This window comes from Trichechus manatus, unplaced genomic scaffold (genome assembly GCF_000243295.1).
Source record: "Trichechus manatus latirostris isolate Lorelei unplaced genomic scaffold, TriManLat1.0 scaffold00277, whole genome shotgun sequence".
Lineage (NCBI taxonomy): Eukaryota > Metazoa > Chordata > Mammalia > Sirenia > Trichechidae > Trichechus > Trichechus manatus.
In genome coordinates, this window is record NW_004444213.1 from 1718732 (window position 1) to 1739904 (window position 21173).

Genomic DNA, 21173 nt, shown 5'->3' on the forward strand with positions numbered 1-21173 from the left:
AGGTTGTATGTTAACTATTGTTCATAGGTTAAATGTTATTGTAAGTTGAGTAATGTTATATATGTGGTAACCACTAAGAAATCACAAGAAAAAAACATTCAGAAGACAATAAGGAAGAAAGTAAAAAGGTCCCTTCAAAAGAAAGCAGCCAAATCAAACAAAAACAGAAAAATCAGAATTAAAAAAACAAAGAAAATATGAAACACTCAAAAAAGAAATAGTAAAATGAGTGAGGTAGACACTTCATTTTCAGGAGTAACCTTAAATGTAAATGCTCTAAATGCTCCATGCAAAACGCAGAGATTAGCAGAATAGATCAAAAAAATATGATCCATCATTTTGCCATCTACAAGAAACACACCTTAGACATAATGACACAGACTGAAAACAAAAGGATGGAGAAAAATATTCCTTGTAACCAGTAAACAAAAAAGAAGAGAAGTGGCCATACTGATATCAGATAAAATAGACTTTAAATCAGAATCTACTACCAGAGATAAAGGAGGACATTACATAATAATAAAACGGTCAATCCAGCAAGAAAACATAACAATTATAAATACATATGTACCTCACAGCAATGCTCCGAAATATGTGAAACAAATACTGACTGATTTATAAGGAGAAATAGACAACTCCACAGTAATAGTAGAGGACTTGAATACACCACTTTTAATTACAGACAGAACATCTAAAAAGAAGACCACTAAGGACATTGAGAACTTAAATAAAACCATAAGCCAATTGGACCTAACAGATATATATAGAACACTCCACCCAGCATCAGAACAATACACATTCTTCTCCACTGCGCACTGATCGTTTTCCAGAACAGATCATATGCTAGGTCACAAAACAACTCTCAACAAATTTAAAAGATTAAAATCACACAAAGCATCTTCTCAGACCATAATGGTATGAAGCTAGAAATCAGCAACAGGAAAAATAAGGAAAAAATAAATAAATACATGGAAATTAAATACTACTACTAAACAGTACTACCATAAAAACTATTGGGTATAGAAGAAATTAAGGCTGACTTCTGGTTGTTCTTCCTTGGTAGTGGTGGGATTCTCTCTTTCCCACCTCTAGGATGGCTCACCTGAAGCCCAATGGGATGGCAAAACTGACCAATCCCTTTGGTGGGCCACAATTACTACATCTGCACAGTCCCGCCCAATCACTTGGGTGGAAGTTAGAAGACCATGGCTAGAAAGGCCACAGAAAAGTCATCCATGGCACTGCACACACAAAACAAAGGCTATTACCTGTAAGATCTATGCTCCACTTAAAAACCATCTGTATGAGACCAAAAGGTCAACAATCACTTAAAAGCAAAGATGAGAAGATAAGGGGGCAGGGAAACTAGAGTACTGGAAATGGAACAAACAGAATACAATTAAAGAGAATGTTGACACATTGTAATAAATGTAACTAATGTCACTGAACAATCTGTGCAGAAATTGTCAAATGGGAACATATCTTGCTTTGTTAACTTTCACCAAAAACTAAAAAAAATTTAAAAAAAAAAAAGATCAACACAGAAAGAATAGACATTCCTGAACACAAATGGTCAAAGAACAATAATGACAAACGATGGAGAAAAAACACCCAATCTCTCCAGCAGTCCAAGGAATGTCGGTTGAAATGAAGCCACCACATTTTTCACTGACCAAATGAAAATTGTGGTTGTTACCTGCCATCACATCAGCTCCGACTCATGGCGACCTCAGGTGTGAGTGAAAAGTTACCCGTCCTGTGCCATCTTTATGATCACTGGTGTGTTTGAGCCCACTGTTGCAATTGTGTCAATCCATCTCATGGAAGGTGAAATGCAAATTAGCAAGGTATATTACACTCTGTGTTGGCAAGGATATGGAGAAATGGGCCTCTCAAATACTGGGGGAAAATCTGTAAATATTTACAGCCTTGGGGGGAGAGTATGAGGCCAAATGGGAAAGAAGGGGTAAGAATGGTGCAGTGGGGAGTGTATCTTAAAAGTGTACATACCTTGTACCTAGAAATTTCTCTTCTCAAAGGAAGATAATTACTGAGGTGCTCAAAAATGAATGCATAAAGCTTCCCATCACAGTGTTATATGCTAACAGAAGAGTCAAAGCATGTGTAACCACAAGGGATTGGTTAAATTAATTATGGCACATCCATAGTCTGGAATATTCCACAGTTAAAAATTGCAATGTAGATTTATATTTGTAGATATGGAAAATGTTCACAATATATTTTTAGTTATATGAGCAAATGACGTTATGAATGTGTGCACAGAGTGATCCAATTATTACACACCCGCACAAGACTAATAGAATATACGCATAATAGAAATATTGTTGGCAATATTTGTCTCTAGATGGTGGGTTACACGTGCTCTTACTCTTTCTTGGAGCCCTGGTTGCACAGTGGTTAAGAACTCAGCTGCTAACCAAAAGGCTGGCAGTTCAAATCTACCAGCGGCTCCTTGGAAACCCTATGGGGCAGTTCTCCTCTGTTCTATAGGGTCACTATGAGTCAGAATCCACTCAACGGCAATGGGTGTTTGGTTTACTCTTTCTTATTGGTGTTTTGTATTTTTCAAATGTTCTATAATGAATATGCAAAAAGCCCTGTGGGCGCAATGGTTAGGAGCTTGGCTGCTGACCAAAAGGGTGGTAGTTTGAACCCACTCAGTGGCCTTGCGTGAGAAAGACCTGGTGATCTGCTCCCGTAAAGATTACAGCCTAGGAAACCCTATGGGGTAGTTCTACTCTGTCACATGGGGTCGCTGTGAGTTGAAATCAACTTGACAGCACCCAACATAATGAATACGTATTGCTTTTTTAATCATGAAAAATAATATATTTTATAAAAAGGCAAGTATCAGGTAGCATATAAAAAACCAAACCCGCTGCCGCTAAGTCAATTCTGACTCATAGAGACCCTATGGGACAGAGTAAAACTGCCTCACAGGGTTTCCAAGGAGCCACTGGTTGGATTCAAACTGCCGGCCTTTTGGTTACCAGCCTGAGCTCTTAACCACTGTGCCACCAGGGCTCCATTAGGTAATATACATTTTTATTATTCTTAAAGATGTCACAAAACAAAAGTACCAAAGATGAATGTTTGGGCTCCACCTTTTCTGAAAGTTCTTGACAAAATCATGAGTTTTTCCACCAAGAAGGGCAACTTCAAAATTAAATCCCATGACTTCCCCATCCTTTGGAGGCCAATACAAGGTACATTTAGGAAACTAATTGCCAGCTAGAGGCACTGGCAACCACAAGGGGGAGCTGTGGTTTCTGGACCAGCCGCCTCGGAAACTCTCCAGTGAGTAAGCCGGACTCTCGCTCGCTGTCGTCACCACTGCTCCATCCTTGGGCGGACAAGGAGCCTGTCCTTCCATGGTCTCCCAGTCCCACTTTTTCTCTGTTCCTTCTTGAGAATAAGAACTGTTTGAGGGAAGGAGAATGCCCCGAATCACACTACCTCTCTCTCCTATTGTCACTAGAGCACCCACTCCCCTAGAGGCCCCCCCGGGAGACGGGTCCAGGTTAGCCTCACTCGTTATGTTTCAATGTGACCTTTGCTACCTGTTTGCTTCCTCAAGATGAAGCGACTTTCCATTTGCTGGCCAAATGGAGTGATTTGCGGTCCCTGGGTGGTTCAAATGGTTTGCACTCAACTACTAACCGAGAGGTTGGCGGTTCAAACCCACCCAGCAGCGCCATGTAAGAAAGGCCTGGCAATCTGCTCCCATAAAGATTACAGCCAAGAAAACCCCATAGTGCAGTTCTACTCTGTCACATGGGGTCATCACGAATCGGAATCAAGTCAGTGGCAATGGGTTACAGGTGTTGGGCTTAATCTTCAAATCAGTTTTGGGGGATGCAATGTGTCTTATCCTGCTTTCTCAACCCCAACCCAAATTCAGAGGGCTGATTTGCCCTTACTGCGTTTCCTGGTCCACTGATCTTGGACTGAGCACAATGTATCTTTTGAGAGCGGACTTTCATTCAGCACAGCAAACCCTCCATCCACCCATCGCAGTCCTGAACCCCACTACCTTACAGGGCAACTTAATTCATTTCCAGACAGCACTAATTGTTAAAAGTTGTTTTTTTCTTATCTGCCAAAATGTTCCTCCCTGCAACTTTTATCCACTATTGTTTGTTTTTTCTCTAGAACTATTCAGGAAAAAAAAAATGAAACGTGTAAGACTTATGTCATCCGACAGCCTAGATCCACTAAGTCTTCTCTCAAACCCCTTAAACACTCTTCCATGATAGTTTTGAGTCAGGACCTAGGACCATCCTAAGGCATCTTGTTGCCTTGGGCATTGGCCCTCTGGTCTTTGGGTCTGGTCTTTGAGTACAATTAAATTCCAGATCTGAACTTCCAATTCCCCTCCCCTCATACAAAGACTTCTCATTCTTTTAGTTAGAAATGACTCACTTTGTCTTCCAAGGCAAAATGATGGGGAGAAAAGACAGCAACCTACCCAAATTGTCAAAACACTTTTCTTCATTAAGAAAGGTAATGACATGTGTGATAGCTAATGACATCCCAAAAGTGACATTTAATGTCTGGAAATAATGCTGTTAAAAGAGTTGACCACAACAATTCTTTAAACTTTGTCAGGAGTTGGGGGTTGTTGGTATAATTACATTCTGAAAGCCAGCCTTTAGGGAATCATAGCTCCAGGGGTAGCACACAAGCATGTTACGGCCAATATTTAAGGTCCTATCACGTGTATCTTGCCTCCATTTCTAAGTAGCTAAAAGAATCCTACAAAAACATGATGGTTCCTGGCAAGTTGAATTCTTCTTAATTGCCACCAATTATCATGTCTAGATTAGTAAAAAATTATATTTTCACTGTCTGAATCATCAAAATATTTGGCGTTTCCCTACAGGGGCAGAACGATAAGTCCAATGTGGAGCATGAATCCAACGTCAGCAGTCAATGACTGTGTATCGGACACCATAAAGAAGAATCCAGAGTGCAACACACACCCGGCAGCCACTGGGAGACACAACACCTGCCCACAGCACAACCAATGAAATAGAAAGAATAAGGCATGAACAAAGCAGAAAAAAAATTAACTCATCGTGGCAAAAATCTATACAGAGAAAAGGACATTCTAACCATGTTCCTCTAATTATTTGCACTGGATTCTCCCTTATGTTATCCCCTTTCCAAATAGCCCTCAACACCCATTGTCTTCCACTTCACAGAGACTTTTTACCCAAAGTGCTCCAGTAGGGGGAACATATCTCAAGATTCCCTCCCGCAACACACACACACAACACCCTAAAATGACTCCTCTTTCCCAAGCCGTGAGAATGAGCAGCTTGACTTGAGAGCTGTAGTTTTACAGGGAGGAGCCCTGGAGGTACAGTGGCTAAGGCTCGGCTGCCAACTGAAAGATCGGTGGTTTGAACCCAACAGCAGCTCTGTGGAAGAAAGATGTGGCGGTCTGCTTCCGTAAAGATTACAGCCTGGGAAACCCTATGGGGCAGTTCTACTCTGTCCTACAGGGTCGCTGTGAGTCGCAATCGACTAGACGGCAGCGGGTAAAAAATACTATATGGTGATCTGAGGAACCCCCAAACCTGGCCCTGGAAGTTTCTCTGTTCACTTCCATCTTAAAGGAGACAAATTTAATCAGCAAAGAGCTCCTGCGATGCATGTTCCATGATTTATGTCACCGTTTCTTGCACTATCATGTCCTTTGAGTGTATTTCTCCTTCCCTTGGGATCTAGGACAGTACCTGTTACGTGATGAGCCTTTCATCAGTCTCTGCATCCCTCCACCCTGGGGCCCTTCTCTTACCTCTCTTGGTTTCCTCCTCTGTTCACTCCTCACTCTGGGGCCCTCCCAGCCTCTGCCCTTTGCCTGGTTAATTCCAGCTCAGCCCCTGGGTCTCCCCTTCCTCCAGAAAGTCTTCCTGGACCCACTCTAGTCTGGTTTAAGCGCCCTCTAGGGAGCCTAGGTGGCGCCATTGTGGTTAAGAGCTCAGCTGCTAACCCAAAGGTGGGCAGTTTGAATCCACCAGCTGCTCCTTGGAAACCCTGTGGGATGGTTCTCCTCTTTCCTGGAGGGTCGCTATGATTCCGATGCGATTCGATGGCAGAGAGTTTGCTTTGGGTTTTTGTGGGTCTATCACGGCCCGCTGATATCCCCCAAACTGGTGCTTCCCACATTCCTCAGTTAAGCTTTCTCGCTTTCTTTCTTCTCCCCTAGGTTATGAGGCCCGGTTGAGACCAGAGGTGGCTTCTATCTTATTGGAAACCATTTCTACAGAGCCTGGCTTTTCAACCTAAAAGTTCTTTTCTTTTTCCTTCGGATTTTCAAAGAAATTAAACTATCTCTGTGGGCCCCTGAAGTACTGCGGGCCCTGCTGTGCCTGTTGGAGAAAGGTCAGTCCCGCAGCTACAACCCCCGACCCCCTCCTGAGAGCTGGATCCCCCAGAGAATAAATTTTAAAGGAGCAACGGAAGACAGAAGTAAAGTCTTGGACTCATCCCATGAATCATGCCTGTTCCATATACTCTTTACCTTATTTTTATGTTCGCGCAAATGTTATTCCACAAGTACCATGCTAGCCTGCTATATCTACAACGCTTTCTTAATCGACTCCTTCTTTTAAGTAATTCCTTGGCAGACCAGACGCCTAATCTTTACGGATATACACATGTGAGCAGAGAAACAACAGTGAGTACTTTCTTGCTGCTGAGATATGGACCAGGCGTCCTTCCTGGAAATTAACCACTGTTTTTGATCCCCAAGCACAAACGGAAGCCACTCACAGCAAGCAGAAAATTCCACCTTCTGCTCCTTGCAGCAACACCTGAAGCATTTCTTCACCACCATGTAGAAGTAAGCGAAGACGACAAAGGGGAAGGGAATATTCAGGCGGCTGCAGTACTCCTGCACCAGGAAGTACCTCTGGAACTTCCAGACCTGGTCATTGTTCTCCTGGACGGTGCCCACTGTGTAGCTGGCAGGACGAGAGGAGAAAAGGCCAAACCTTAGCGTCATTTAATTGCCAAATACGGTGATATTGACATTATTGTTGAAATGACTTGAGTCATTACAGTAACGGATATCCATTACTGCAGTGGCTTAGAAAAAAAAGCGCTCTATTTCAAAGTCACCACCTATCTGTGGTTTGACATACCGGGTGGCTTGCATGTTGCTACGATGCTAAAAGCTTTCCCACCCGTGGTGGACACGTTTCAGCGGACCTTCCAGACTAAGACAGACTAGCTGGGTAATAGTTTAACGGCTACTACTGTAATGGCTCAAGTCCAGGTTGTTGTTGCTGGTTGTGTCAGGTCAACTCAGACTCACGGCGACCCCATGTGTGCAGAGTAGACTGCTCCATGGGCTTTTCAAGGCTGTGACCTTTTAGAAGAAGATCGCCAGGCCTATCTTCCGAGGTGCCTCTGGGTGGGCTCGAACTGTCAAACTTTAGGCTAGTAGTTGAGTGCTTAAGCATTTACTTCACCCAGAGACTCCCTGTGTTGATCACGGCACTATAGACAACAGTCACTCCCACCCCCATCCCAAGAGAAAGAAGCTACCCAAATGTTCACTACTAAGAAAACGTACCACGCGGCTTGGCCGATCAATACTATTACATTATGCAGTTATTAAAACTTGCGTTTATGAATAATTTTCACAATTTGGGAAAATGCTTAAAATATACATTAAGTGAAAATAATCAGGCTGAGGCTTGTACTTACACCATAATCTCACCATGTAAATGACAATTCATAGGGAGAAAGAGATTAAATCATTAATGGTGGCTGTCTCTGGTGTCCCATCGTGGGTGTTCTTTAATCTCTTTTTTATGCTTTACAAGCATTGTACAAGGAGCATGAGTTACTTTTATAATTTAAAGACAAAAGGGTATTTTGCATCTTACCTCAAAACTGACTATAGCAACAATTTTTCAGTTACAAATTAAGCCAAATCTATAAAATAGCTAACACATATGCTGCACACTGTTATAAACACTTTGCTTAATATTAACTGATTTCATCCACCTAACAACTCTATAAGGAGCCCTGGTGGTGCAGTGGGTAAGCACTTGGCTGCTAACCGAAAGGTCAGCAGTTCAAAACCATTAGCAGCTACTCAGGAGAAAGATGTGGCAGACTGCTTCCGTAGAGATTTACAGCCAGGGAAACCCTACGGGGTCACTATAAGTCAGAATCGACTCGATGGCAGTAGGTTTGGTTTTGGGTTAACAACTCTATGATGTAAATTCTACTATTATCTACAAATCAACAGATCAAGAAACGGAGGCACAGTTAGGACAAGTAAATTGCCTGAGTTCCCCAACCAGAAAGTGATAAAGCCAGGATTTGGATGCCCGCAATCCAGCCCAATGTCTACCTGCTTCACCGCTAGCCAACACCATCTCAGAGAGCGGAATGTGAAATCACTGAGGGAAACTCTATTTCAAATTCCCTACTTATCTGTCGGCTTGCTATACTGTGGTGGCTTGCATGTTGCTATGATGCTGGAAGCTATGCCACCAGTATTTCCAACACCAGCAAGGTTACCCACGGTGAACAGATTTCAAGACTAAGACAGACTAGAAAGAAAGGCCTGGCTATCTACTTCTGAAAATTAGCCAATGAAAACCTTATGGATCACACGGAACACTGTCTAACTAGCTTGCTTTGGACACATCATCAGGAGGGCTCAATCGCTGGAGGAGGACATTGTGTTCGGTGAAGTGGAGGGCCAGGGAGGGTGAGGGAGACCTTGGTGAGACGGATCAGCACAATAGCTGCAGCAATGGACTTCAACATGCTGACGATCGTGAGGATGATGCAGGGCTGGACAACATTCCGTTCTGTTGTACACAGGGTCGTCATAAGTCAGTCTCAACTCGATGGCAGCTATCGCTATTTCAAAAAGATTCGACTGGACTACTTGGTAGCATTTGAAAATTTGTGAAGTTCATCCATCCAAGATACTTTTACTGTGAATATCCAGTCTTCCCTTCATGAGCCAAAGCAGCAGCAATGAACCACTTGAAATCTATAAGCAATTCCTACAGGGGAAAGCACTCAGTTGTCCAAATTCAGGGTAAAAACTTCAGAGGTCAAACCGGAATGAGGTGACCAGGCAGAGTAACGGGATGTGTTTGTGGTGACACCTCATTCTTTTTTCTCAGGACTTGGCATTCTAAGACTTAGATATCTGCAGCTAAGAAAAGATCATATACATAAGCAGATGCTAACCTACACTGACAATGCATATGGCAAACTTAGCTTTTCTTATCTCGGAGTTCAGCGGTGAAGTGGACACCGCTGAGGTCCCGCCCAAGTCCTCAGTTCTGTGGAGAGAGGCTTTTGTAGCAAATGCTTCTTGAACATGTGTGATCTTTAAAGAGAAAGGAATTAATATTTACTCAGTGTCCACTGCAGGTAAGTGTTATACCAGTAAAACCAGTTGCCATCATGTCGAATCCAATTCATGGAGACCCCATGTGTGTCAGAGTAGACCTGTGCTCTCTAAGGGTTTCCAATGGCTGATTTTTTTCAGAAGTAGATCGCCAGGCCTTTCTTCTGAGGCACCTCTGGGTGGACTTGAATCTCCAACCTTTTGGTTAGCAGCTAGGCACATTAACTATTTGCACCACCCAGGGACTCTGTGTTATACTATTGTTATTAGGTGGCATCAGTCGACCCCATGTGACAGAGTAGAACTTCTCCATAGGGTTTTCTTGGCTGTAAACTTTACAGAAGTAGACCGGCAGACCTTTCTCCCTCGGAGCTACTGGGTGAATAAGAACCGCCAACCTTTTGGCGAGCAGCCAAACGCTTAACCAGGGCTCCTTCAAGAAGTGCTATACTAGGTATAGAGAATGCTTACTTGACTAATTCTCACAACAACCCTAGGTGGTGGATTTTTTAGGTGAAAAGCAGGCAGGACTGGAAAGGATTCAAGTGCAACGAATTGAATCCAGCACTTAGCCAGGCGTTTCTCGCAAATGTAGGTCAGGTTGCTTGGAGGCTAATAAAAAGCACCGTTATCCGTCCCTCGCTAGCCCCCAGCTGGCTCTGGTGTCTGCAGAGAGACCCACTCCCTTCTGCTGCTGCAATCGGGGAGGGTGAGGGCCATACCCCCGTTAAATGAAGTCCGGCCTCAGAACTTGCCAGAAGTCACAGCTGACTGCTTTGTACTAGAAAAACTACAGCCCTTCAAAATCCTGTCCCTAGGAGCATCTTAAAACCTTACGGATCTAGTAAGAAAATGGATCGTACTGCCTGCCCCTCCCTCCCTGAAAACTCAAACACAAGAAAGCAACTGCATCCATTTGAATGCATCGAATGCCATTCTCTGAGGTTTTACCCAAAAGCAATTAACAGATCCCTCTGAAGGGAGGAATCGCTCTCTTCTTGGGCATGCAGGGTGCTTAGAGGAGGTGGGGGGCTTCTCTCTGGCACATGGGCGCCCCCCTTCCTTAGCGCACTCAAGGAGGAAGTGCAGCGAGAAGGGTTCGCCAGGAAAAGATGAGCACCGTGCCTTCAGTGGTCACTTGGAGACAGTGAACTTGGGGACCAAATCCAGCCCACCACCTGTTTTGGTGCTGACCTCCAGCTGAGAATGGCTTTTACAAAGCTGAGAGACTGGCAGGGGTGCAGGGCTGCCAGGCACTGCTTCAGGGCATCCGGCCACAGCGATGACCCTACCTGGCTTTACAAGAAAAGTTTGCTGGCCCCGTAACACAATGCTTTGCATCTGCATCATTTTCTATTTTCAAAACTCCTGCTTCATGGCTTTGTTAGGTCCCTGGGTAGTACAAGGGGTTTGTGCTTGACTACTAACCTAAGGCTGGTGGTTCAAAACCACCCAGCGGTGCCGCAGAAGAAAGACCTGGAGATCTGCTTCCAAAAGGTCACAGCCTTGAAAACCCTATGGAGCAGTTCTACTCTGCACTCATGGGCTTGCCATGAGTCAGAATCGATTAAACGGCAACACGTTTGTTTCTTTCTTTCTTTGTTTGGTTTCAAATCACTGTTGTATTGATTCCTCAGAACAACCGAGTGCATCACAAGGAACCTCCCGTTGGAATGTCAGCTACCTCAGGTAGCTCGTCAGGGTCAAAGGTGGATCCAGCCAGAAACCTTCCTTTTATGGAGAGATGGTAAAACCCTTATCCAGATTTGGGGGCGTGAGTCAGAGAGCTGACCGCCAGACATTCAGACCCAAAAGCCACGCTGCACACGTAACACACTTCTGGGATGGCCAGGCTGAGGCCCACTTATACCCTGAGGTTCACTTTCCCCTTGTAACAGAAGCTTCCAAAATGTCCTTCTCGCTCAACTCAGTTCCAGACACGGCCTTACAGAGACATCAGAATGTCCCAGGGGAGGCTGATAATTGAATACAGCTTTAAACCATTTTTATAAATAATTCTTTATGTCCTTTAGACATTGTTTCCAACATTTCAGCAATGAAGACGCTGAGTTCAGCAGAGAAAAGTTCTCTGGGGCGGCACTCACACATGCTCGTCCACAAAACAAGTATCCAGAATGGTTCAGAGACCTTCTCTGGTTTCCAGGGAGGCCCTGGGTGGTGCAGATGGTTAATGTGCTCAGCTGCTAACCAAAAGGTTGGCGGTTCAAGTCCACCCAAAGGTGCCTCGGAAGAAAAGCCTGGCGATCTATTTCTGAAAAATCAGCTACTGAAAACCCTGTGGAGCACAGCTCTACCCTGACACACATGGGATCACCATGAGTCGGAACTGACCCAACGGCAGCTGATACTGGTGCTAGTTTCCGGGGCCACACCCACCCCCAGCTCCCTGGCTTGTCAAAGTCTCCCTTCCAACCACGTCCCAGCTAGTGTCCCTAAGAGGAAATCTGCAATTGTTCCCTTGTCTCTATATTTCCAGTGGTGTCTTGTGCCCCTTAGACAGTCCTGTCCCTGGTAACTACCCAAGAGGCTGGGGATCTCCTGCGACTGCTGAACTCTGTCCCCTGGAACCACCTGAGCACCCTCAGCTGGGCAGTAGAGGAGAAGTAAGCAGAGACCCCCCCCCACGGAAGACAGAACTTCAGAAATTTGCTGAGATTGCCAACGTTGCCAAGAGAGAACCGGCTTTTAGCATTCACACAGCCTCATACCTAAATGAAATCCAGCAGCACGTTAAAAGAAAAACATGCCCTGACCACAGAAGGATGACTAAATGTATTCAGAACATTTATATAATTCATCATAATACTAGACCAAAAGGAAAACTATCACCCCAAGAGTTTCTAGGAAGTCTTCTGGCAACATTCAACATGCACTTCTGATTAGGAAAAATGAGAAGGAGAACAAGGAGGAATAGGAGGAAGCTTAATAAACAAGAACTGGAGGGACCTTTTACGACAAATGATATAAAAAGAGAAAGGATACTTGTTCCAAAATAAACGAGCAGAACTTTACAGTCTTTCTCCACATCAAACCATAATCACTGAAAAAACATAGCAGAAAAAATATCTCGCTTGCAAGCACAAGGGGCTGCAAATAAATTTTAAAAAAAATTTGCAAGACTCATGGGAATAAAGCTATAAAACTTTACTGAGAAAATATATATTTGAATAGAGACCCATACCATTTTTCTGGATGGTAAGACACCATTTTCTAAAGACACCAGTTTCCCTGAAATGATTCTATAAAGTTACCATCATCACAATGAAATTCCCAATTTAAAAAAAAAAAAAATGTCTTGGAAGAGGAAAAATGGGAGGATGTCACAAAATGAGCCTCAGGCTTCTCCAAAAAATAAATCTGTACAAGAAAAGTCGGGAAAGTTTTGAATAAGAAGCATGAGGGTGGACCTTGTACAACAGATGTTAAGATGCTAAAACTTTAGTAATTAAAGCCATTTGGTAGTAAAAACCCAGACTGGAAAGACAGATCAACAGAAGAGAAAGAAAAGTCTGCAAAAACTTCACCAAGAAAAAGTAGATGCTAAAACCATGGCAGAGATGTGAAGCCTTTTAGCATAAACTGAAAGCAAGAAGCTTGGCAGCTAGATTTCAGTCTGGTGGACACCTCCAAGTTTTTCACAGATTTCCTGTTTCCCTTTTCTTCTTCCTTCCCCGAAACACCACCAATGTCAATCAGGTCCATGAAACTCACGGAGCACTGCCCCTTGGCCCCTGGTGAGCCACACTTGACACATCCCGCGTGTGCCCCAGCTGGCCTGCTGGGGGCGCCACATGGGCTCAACACACCGTGAGTCCCTCTCATTCTGTAGCATCCAAAAAGCAACATGGATGGCTAAGTGAAAGAAGTTATCTGAAAAAGCTACATACTGTGTGATTCCAATGATATGACCTTCTAGAAAAGGCAAAACTATAGAGACAGCAAAAAAATCAGTGGTTGCCAGGGGTTCATGGGAAGTTGGGGGAGGGATGAACAGGTGGAGCATGGGAGATTTTTAGGGAAGTGACACTATTCTGTGTGATACAAAAATGGCGGACACATGACATTATATATTTGTTAAAACCCATAGGTCTGTACCACACAGAAAGTGAACCCTAACAGAACCTGTGGACTTTAGTTAATAATAATGCATCAATATCGTTCCTCAATTGCACCACACTAATGCAAGACGGTCCCTGGGTGGTGCCAACAGGTAAAACACCGTATACGGGTAGTAAAGATGTATGAGGAGCACCTGCCAGGAGTTGAACCCAGGCCTCCTGTGTGGAAGGTGAGAATTCTACCACTGACCCGCCACTGCCCCAAACTGTTGATTCTGACTCATGGCGACCCCATGTGTGTCAGAGCAGAACTTTGCTCCATGGGGTTTTCAATGGCTGATTCTTCTGAATTAGATCGCCACGCCTTCCTTCCGAGGCACCTCTGGGTGGACTCAAACCCCCAACCTTTCAATTAGCAACTAAGTGTGTTGAGCATTTGCAAAACCAAAAAAAAAAAAAAAATTGCCGTCAAGTCCATTCCAACTCATACAGACCCTACAGGACAGAGCAGAACTGCCCTATAGGGTTTCCAAAGCTATAAATGTTTACGGTAGCAGACTGCCACATCTTTCTCCTGAGGAGCAGCTGGTAAGTTCAAACCAGCGGCCTTTCGGTTAGCAGTCAAGCACTTTAACCACTGTGCCACCAGGGCTCCTTAATCATTTGCACCACTGAGGAATTCCATAGCTCTCTGTTAAGACAGACCCTCAGCGAGATAGACTGACACAGTGGCTACAACCATGGGCTCACGCATAGCAACGATCGTGAGGATGGCACAGGACCGGGCAGTGTTTCGTTCTGCTGTACACAGGGTTGCTATGGGTCAGAACCGACTCGACAGCACCTAACAACAACAATAACTGTTAAGACAACCCTGGAGTCGTTGACTAAATCTGCTCCTGCCTCTCTATGCCACACAGCGCCTGTGATCGATACTGTTAATGCAGAATCATTGCAGCTGTTTGCATTCACCCGGTTCACTGTTGAATACTGTCTAGATAGTCTGCCAGTCCTTCCTTAAAACCCCGAGTGTACATTTACTTTGCAGTTAATAAGATTGCCCTTGTATATCGTTAAGCTTTCAAATTAATATTTTGATCTGGTGCCAGACAGAGGTTACAGTCTGGGGCCATCTGCTCAGAGCAAGCCTTGAACAACAACCAGAAAGCATGTTTTGATGATTAAATCCGAAGATCACCGGGGGCTGTCTCTAGCCACTCTCGAGTTCCCAGAAAGTGTATCAACAAAGAAGAGGCCTCTTCAGTGCCTGGACAGTGCCAATGGTTAACGGACTTGGCTGCAAATTTAATCATTGGAGGTATGAGTTTACCCAGAGGTGGCTCAGAAGAAAGTCCTGCTGATCTACTTCTAAAAAATCAGCCACTGAAAACCCTACAGAAAACAGTTCTTCTCTGACACACATGGGGTTACCATGAGTTGGGGTGGATTTGACAACAACTGGACCCAGTTGCATTATGACTGTAAATCAGATCCCAAACCCTCTGACTCCCTCCCACCCTTGCTTCAAGTTTGGGGCTTGGTCATGGCTGCCTTCTGTTCACATGGATACATAATCACCTATTACCTGCCACCCCCTCTCTGCGAGCTCAGATTTGGGCCTCCTGCACATCACATATTGTCTGGCTCCCTCCTTGATCTCCAAGTCCCTCCCGGCCACCAGGTAAGGGAGGTGGGTGAGAGGGCTGTACATTTCCTATTTAAGGCCACACAGCACCAAGGGCCACATGGTCTCCGTGTTCCAGGCATGTGGCACAGAACGGACGTTATACATCTATGTGATGAACGCTTTCTTTGTGTTCACCATTGGTGAAGGGAAGCTGAGCGTGCAACCTGCTCCTGAATGAGGAACTAACCACGGGGAGGCACCCAGCTCTTCTCATGCGTCAAATAAACCCATGAAGGGTCAGGTGCTGAGGCTGTGGACACAGTCTCCATCCTCCAGAGCTTACTGTTCAGAGGAGAGAAGCTGTTACTGAGTGACAGGACAGTGCCTGGGGGTCCAAGGAGTGTCTACTCAAACTGGGGAGGGGCATCAGGGATCCCTCGGCAACAGATGAAGCGGGGCTGCATTTTAAAGGACACGCAGGCATTAGGCGGGAGAAGGTCGAGATGGAGCAGGTAATCGATTCAGACAGGCACGCACATTTGCAAAGCCATCAGGTGTGAAAGAGCACCTGTTTGGGGACCAACAGATGGATGCCTGCCTGGGCCAGGGAGCCGGGGAGGAGCTCGGAGGGGTGTCCACGCAGACAGCCTTGTGCAGAAGCAGAGCAGCCTGGAATTTACCCCGAAAAACTATGGGGAACATCTGAAACCCTTCCAGACTTTTAAGCAGAGCAGTGACATTTTAGAAATATCATTCTGACCACAGTGTAGGGGGGGACCAGATGGCCACTCTGATGTGTGACGTTCCCAGGGGCACATGGGGAAATACAGGCGCTGCCCCACTCAGCCCTGCTCAGAGGGAGGCCCCTGGCTGGTCAACCAGCTGACAAGGCGGGTAACCTTCATCCAATCCCCCAGGCCTCGTGGAGTCCCAGGGCTCTGTGTGACTATTGCCTTTCTTTTCTAAATAACAAAAGAAATATGTGATCATTGTAGTGAGTGAAATAATCTGTGGAGTGTGACATCTCCACACCTCCCGAGCCTTCTCACCTCTCTGAAGTAATCAATACTAACCACCTGGCAGGTATCCTGCCATGTCTTCATCCATGATCATCCACAAGAAATATTTATATATGCACGTGCAATTGATTTTTTTTTTTTTTGAGTCCCTGAATGGCATAAATGGTTATGCACTCGCCTACTAACCGAAAGGTTGGCAGTTCGAATCCACCCAGAGGCACCTTGGAAGAAAGGACTGGTGATCGACTGCCGAAAAATCAGCCATTGAAAACCCTATGGAGCACAGTTCTACTCTGTCACACATGGTGGCGCCATGAGTAGGAATCAACTTGACAGCAGCTAGTTTTTTTTTTTTTACATCTTCCTCCATGATCATACACAAGATAAATCTATATATGCAGACATACATGTACTTGTTTTTTTAAGTTCTTTTTCTTTGTTTTTACCAGTACAAGATTATACCATAAACATTAGTCTGCAATGTGCTTTTACGTTTAACGAAATACCATCTTTCCAAGTCAATAACTCTAGATCTAACTTTTTTCGTTTTAAGAACTGCATAATATTCCACAGCATGACTATAACACAATTTATTCGGCCATTCCCCTATAGAGAGGCATCAACAATAAACATATAACAATAAACTGATAAACATCTTTATACATATAGCTTTAGGATGGCTTCCCAGAAGTGTGATAACCCACTAAAACCCATTGCCTTTGAGTCGGTTCTGACTCATCACCACCCTACAAGACAGGGTGGAACTGCCCCGTAGGGTTTCCTAGGCTGTATTCTTTACAGAAGCCACATCTTTCTCCCACAGAGCAGCTGGTGGGTTTGAACCGCCAACCTTTTGGTTAGCAGCACAGCGCTTAAATATCGTGCCACCAGGGCTTCTTAGAAGTGGGATAGCTGGGTCAAAGGCTTGTGTATTTTTTCTTTTAGGATCTATTTTCAAATGACTTTCCAAAGAGTTAGAGATAATTCCCATTCCCGGCAGCCATGTCTGATTCCCAACAGCGCCGGCAACACCAGGAGCTCCTTTTAATTTTTGATCATCTGACGGGTTAAAAACCAGCATTTTCTTATACAGGGTGAAGTTTCCTATCCGTGAGCACCTTTTCATGTACTTATTGGTTGTTTTCATTTCCTGTCTCTCAGTGGCTTGGTCATGTCCTCTGTCAAATTGTCAGTCGGGTTGTCTTTCTCTTGTCAGTATGCAAGAGCTCCTTCTATACTAGAACTAAAAGGCTTTGCTCACCAGATGTACTGCAAAAATGTTCCCCAGCCTGTCATTGGTCTTGTGACTTTATCTCAAGAATTTTTTATGCTAAAAACTTAGTTTATGAAATCAAACGTATTTATCTTATCTTTCATAGTCTCTGGGTTTGTGAGTTTGAGTAAGTAGTTGTAATGGGATTGAACTGTGTCTCCCAAAAATCTGTGTTGTAAATCCTAAACCTTAGAGTGATTATAATCCCATTTGGGTTTTCTTTGTTATGTTAATGAGGCATTATTCATGTAGGATATCTCTTAAATCAATCTTTTTTGAGATATAAAAGAACAGATTGAGCAAGGAAGGAAGCAAGCAGAGATGGGGAAGACAGATGCGAAGCCACATAAAGATCGCCAAGGAATGGAGGAACAGAAGCTGAAAAGAGACAAGGACCTTCCCCCAGAGCCGACAGAGAGAGACAGCATTCCCCTAGAGCCAGCACCCTGAATTCGGACTTCTAGCCTCCTAAGCTGTGAGAGAATAGATTTCTGTTTGTTAAAGCCATCTACTTGTGGTATTTCTGTTACAGCAGCACTAGATGACTAAGACAGCTGTTCTCTTCCACCCCAAGGTTTAACAAATAACTGCTTTAATTTGTATATTTGTTTGTAAATTTCATATCTGTCTGTCTGTACCAGGATTCATGAACGTAAAATGGTTATCTACCTTAAAGAGACAATACAAAACTAAGGTACTCCCACTTAACTACCACGAGGGAGACTCAGAAACTCTCAGAAGGAAGATGAAGGGGAAACGAAACACATCATGTTCAAAACATGCAAGGAGAATCAACAAAGCCAATAAAAAAAATCTTTAAATCACCATCTTATTCTCCGGAAACCTCATTAGACATGAGCCCAAAAGAACAGTCACTCGCCTGACTGTGCTCTTATTAATTTTATTTAAACGGAAATTTTAAAAGCAGCAACTAACTAAAGTCTGATCTCTTTAAAGCCTACACCACACCAGTGAGTCCCATGAAAAATAAGGAGCCTTGGAGATGAGCTGCACTGCAGCCCGTTCACCTTCCAGCCCAAACCACGGCACCACGAGGAGGTTGCTCAGTGGGTGCCCTCACAAGCTGAACTGTGTCCCGACAAAAGATATGTTGAAGTCCTAATCCTGGTACCTGTGAATGTGACCTGCTTTGAAATGGGGTCTTTGCAGATGAAATCGGTTAACATGAGGTCATACTGGAGTAGAGTGGACCCTAATCCTACATGACTGGTGTCCTTATAAAAAAAAAAAAAAAAAAAGGAGACGAGGCACAGACAGACAGACACAGAGGGAAGACAGTAGCAGAGATTGGAGTAATGCATCTACAAGCTCAGGAACACCCAGGATTGCCGGGAACCACCAGAAGCTAGGGAGAACCAAGGAAGGATCCTCCTCTCCTAGGTCCTTCAGAGAGAGCATGGCCCTACTGACACCTGAATTACGGACTTCTAAACTCCAGAACTGTGAGACAATACATTCCTGTTGTTTCAAGACTTCCAGTTTGTGGTAAGCTTGTTACAGCAGCCCTTGGAAGCCCATACAGATGCTAAATATACAGAGTTTAAATTTACTGAAGTTGTTACTATAAGTTACTGTAAGTTTGCCTATAAGCTTGTCTTTGACACAGCTTGTAGGCACAGTTTATAGGAGACAAAGGTTGGTTCCAATCTGATACAAGCCCCTCAAGGATGAGGCCTTCACTGCTGTGTGCCCCATCTGGCACAGAGCCCGATGCAGGGCAGCCCGTGCGGGAGCAGTGGGCACGTGGCTGAGTACATACCCAAACATGGCGACCAGGAGGTTGACCAGCAGGATGTTGGTGGAGAGCATGTAGATGCACACCAGGGGGATGGTGATCCACTCAGGGAAGCGGGGCAGGTTCTGCTCATCCAGCTCTACGCACAGCGGCTTGGACTCGTTCCCAGTGAAGGTGCAATGGGCAAAGTCGTACGAGGTGCCTGGAAGCAGAGAGACCAAAAGGCAACGTGAGGCCCTAGGGAGGGGTGACTGCCACTGCAACCCCCGGGCTTACAAGACAATGATTATGTAATGCGATCCTTAGAACCCCCCTGCATCCTCTTAATAGGCATTTATTGGAGCCCTAGTGGCACAGTGGTTAAGAGCACCGCCGCTAACCAAAAGGTCGGCAGTTCCAATCCACCAGCCGCCCGTTGGAAACCCATGGAGCAGTTCTACTCTGTCCTGTAGGGTCGCTCTGCGTTGGAATCGAGCCAACAGCAACAGGTTTTGGGTTTTTGAGCAGCTACTCTGAGCCAGGGACTCCACTGCACCTGGGGGTAACAAAGCAAGTCAGGTGTTAGGGATGGGATCATGTTCCCCCCCCAAAATATGTGTGGGAATTCTGACCCTCGTACCTGCGGATGTGATCTTGTTTGGAAATAGGCTTTTCTTTGTTATGTTAACGAGCACATCAGCGCAGGGTGTGTCCTAACCCTAATCACTCCTGAGTGATAAAGAGCAGATTAGACACAGAAGTGAGTACAAATGGGGGAAAGACAGACGCCGTGTGAAGACGGCCGAAGAACCGAAGAACTGGGGACTGTAGAAACGGAAAGAGACAAGTACCTTCCCCCAGAGCTGACAGAGAGAGAGCCTTCCCTAGAGCCAGTGCCCTGAAATCGGACTTAAAGCCTCTTAAACTGTGAGAAAATAAATTTCTGTTCTTTAAGGCCATCTATTTGTGGTACTAAGGAGCCCTGGTGGCGCAGTGGTTAAGTACTCGGCTGCTAACTGAAAGGTCAGTGGTTCGAACCCACCAGCCACTCTGCGGAAGAAAGATGTGGCAATCCGCTTCCATAAAGATCACAGCCTTGAAAACCCTGTGGGGCAGTTCTACTCTGTCCTACAGGGTCGCTATGAGCCCACAGCAACAGGTTTGTTTGTTTTCTTTGTGGTGTTCCCGTTAAAGCAGTGCTAGGAAACCAAGACAGCAGGCATGGTACTTGGCCTCAGGCAGCACCCAGCCTCTTGGGGCAGGCAGATGATCAGCCACACAAGTATAAAATTCCAGACCCTGAGCAGCATGTGGAAGGACATGCACAGGGTGTTCAGTGGACGTAAACTGAGGCATCCCGTCCAGGCAGGGAAAGAGCCTCCCCGAGAAGAAAACGTCTCTTATCCAAGGAGGAGGTCGCAACTGACAGTCGGGCAGGTGGGTGATGAGGATGGCGTGGGGTGGAGGCAGTGTGGGTGGTAAAAAGTGGTTGGTTTCAAAGATACTTAGGAGATAAATCCACAAAAGTAGCTGATGGATTGGAACTGGGAGGTGAAATAACAGGAGGTGTCAAGGTCGATATCAAGGTGGACACTGAGGCTTCGGATTTGCACAACTTGGGATAAGCGGTGACAGAATAAAATAGGGAGTCTTGGAGGAGGCCTGAGTTTAGGAGGGAAGGTCAAGGGCTTCCATTTGGATATGTTGAATGTGTCTGAGAGATCTCGGCAGAGAAGGCCAGGGTATGAACGTCTGAGAGACCTCGGCAGAGAAGGCCGGGCTATAAACGTCTGAGAGACCTCGGCAGAGAAGGCCGGGCTATAAACGTCTGAGAGACCTCGGCAGAGAAGGCCAGGGTATGAACGTCTGAGAGACCTCGGCGGAGAAGGCCGGGCTATGAACGTCTGAGAGACCTCGGCGGAGAAGGCCAGGGTATGAACGTCTGAGAGACCTCGGCGGAGAAGGCCGGGGTATGAACGTCTGAGAGACCTCGGCGGAGAAGGCCGGGGTATGAACGTCTGAGAG

General features: G+C 45.2%; 1 protein-coding gene across 1 annotated transcript in view; it reads right to left on the reverse strand.

Moving 5' to 3' along the window:
• The window catches only part of TRPM8 (transient receptor potential cation channel subfamily M member 8), a 100026-nt gene that overhangs the window by 9216 nt on the left and 69637 nt on the right, over window positions 1-21173 (reverse strand). Inside the window, exons 20-21 of the mRNA XM_004390029.1 lie at window positions 19194-19371; window positions 6802-6992 (exon numbers count right to left, since the gene is read on the reverse strand). Coding sequence (XP_004390086.1) covers window positions 6802-6992; window positions 19194-19371 — 369 coding nt within the window. The remainder of the gene's footprint in view (window positions 1-6801; window positions 6993-19193; window positions 19372-21173) is intronic.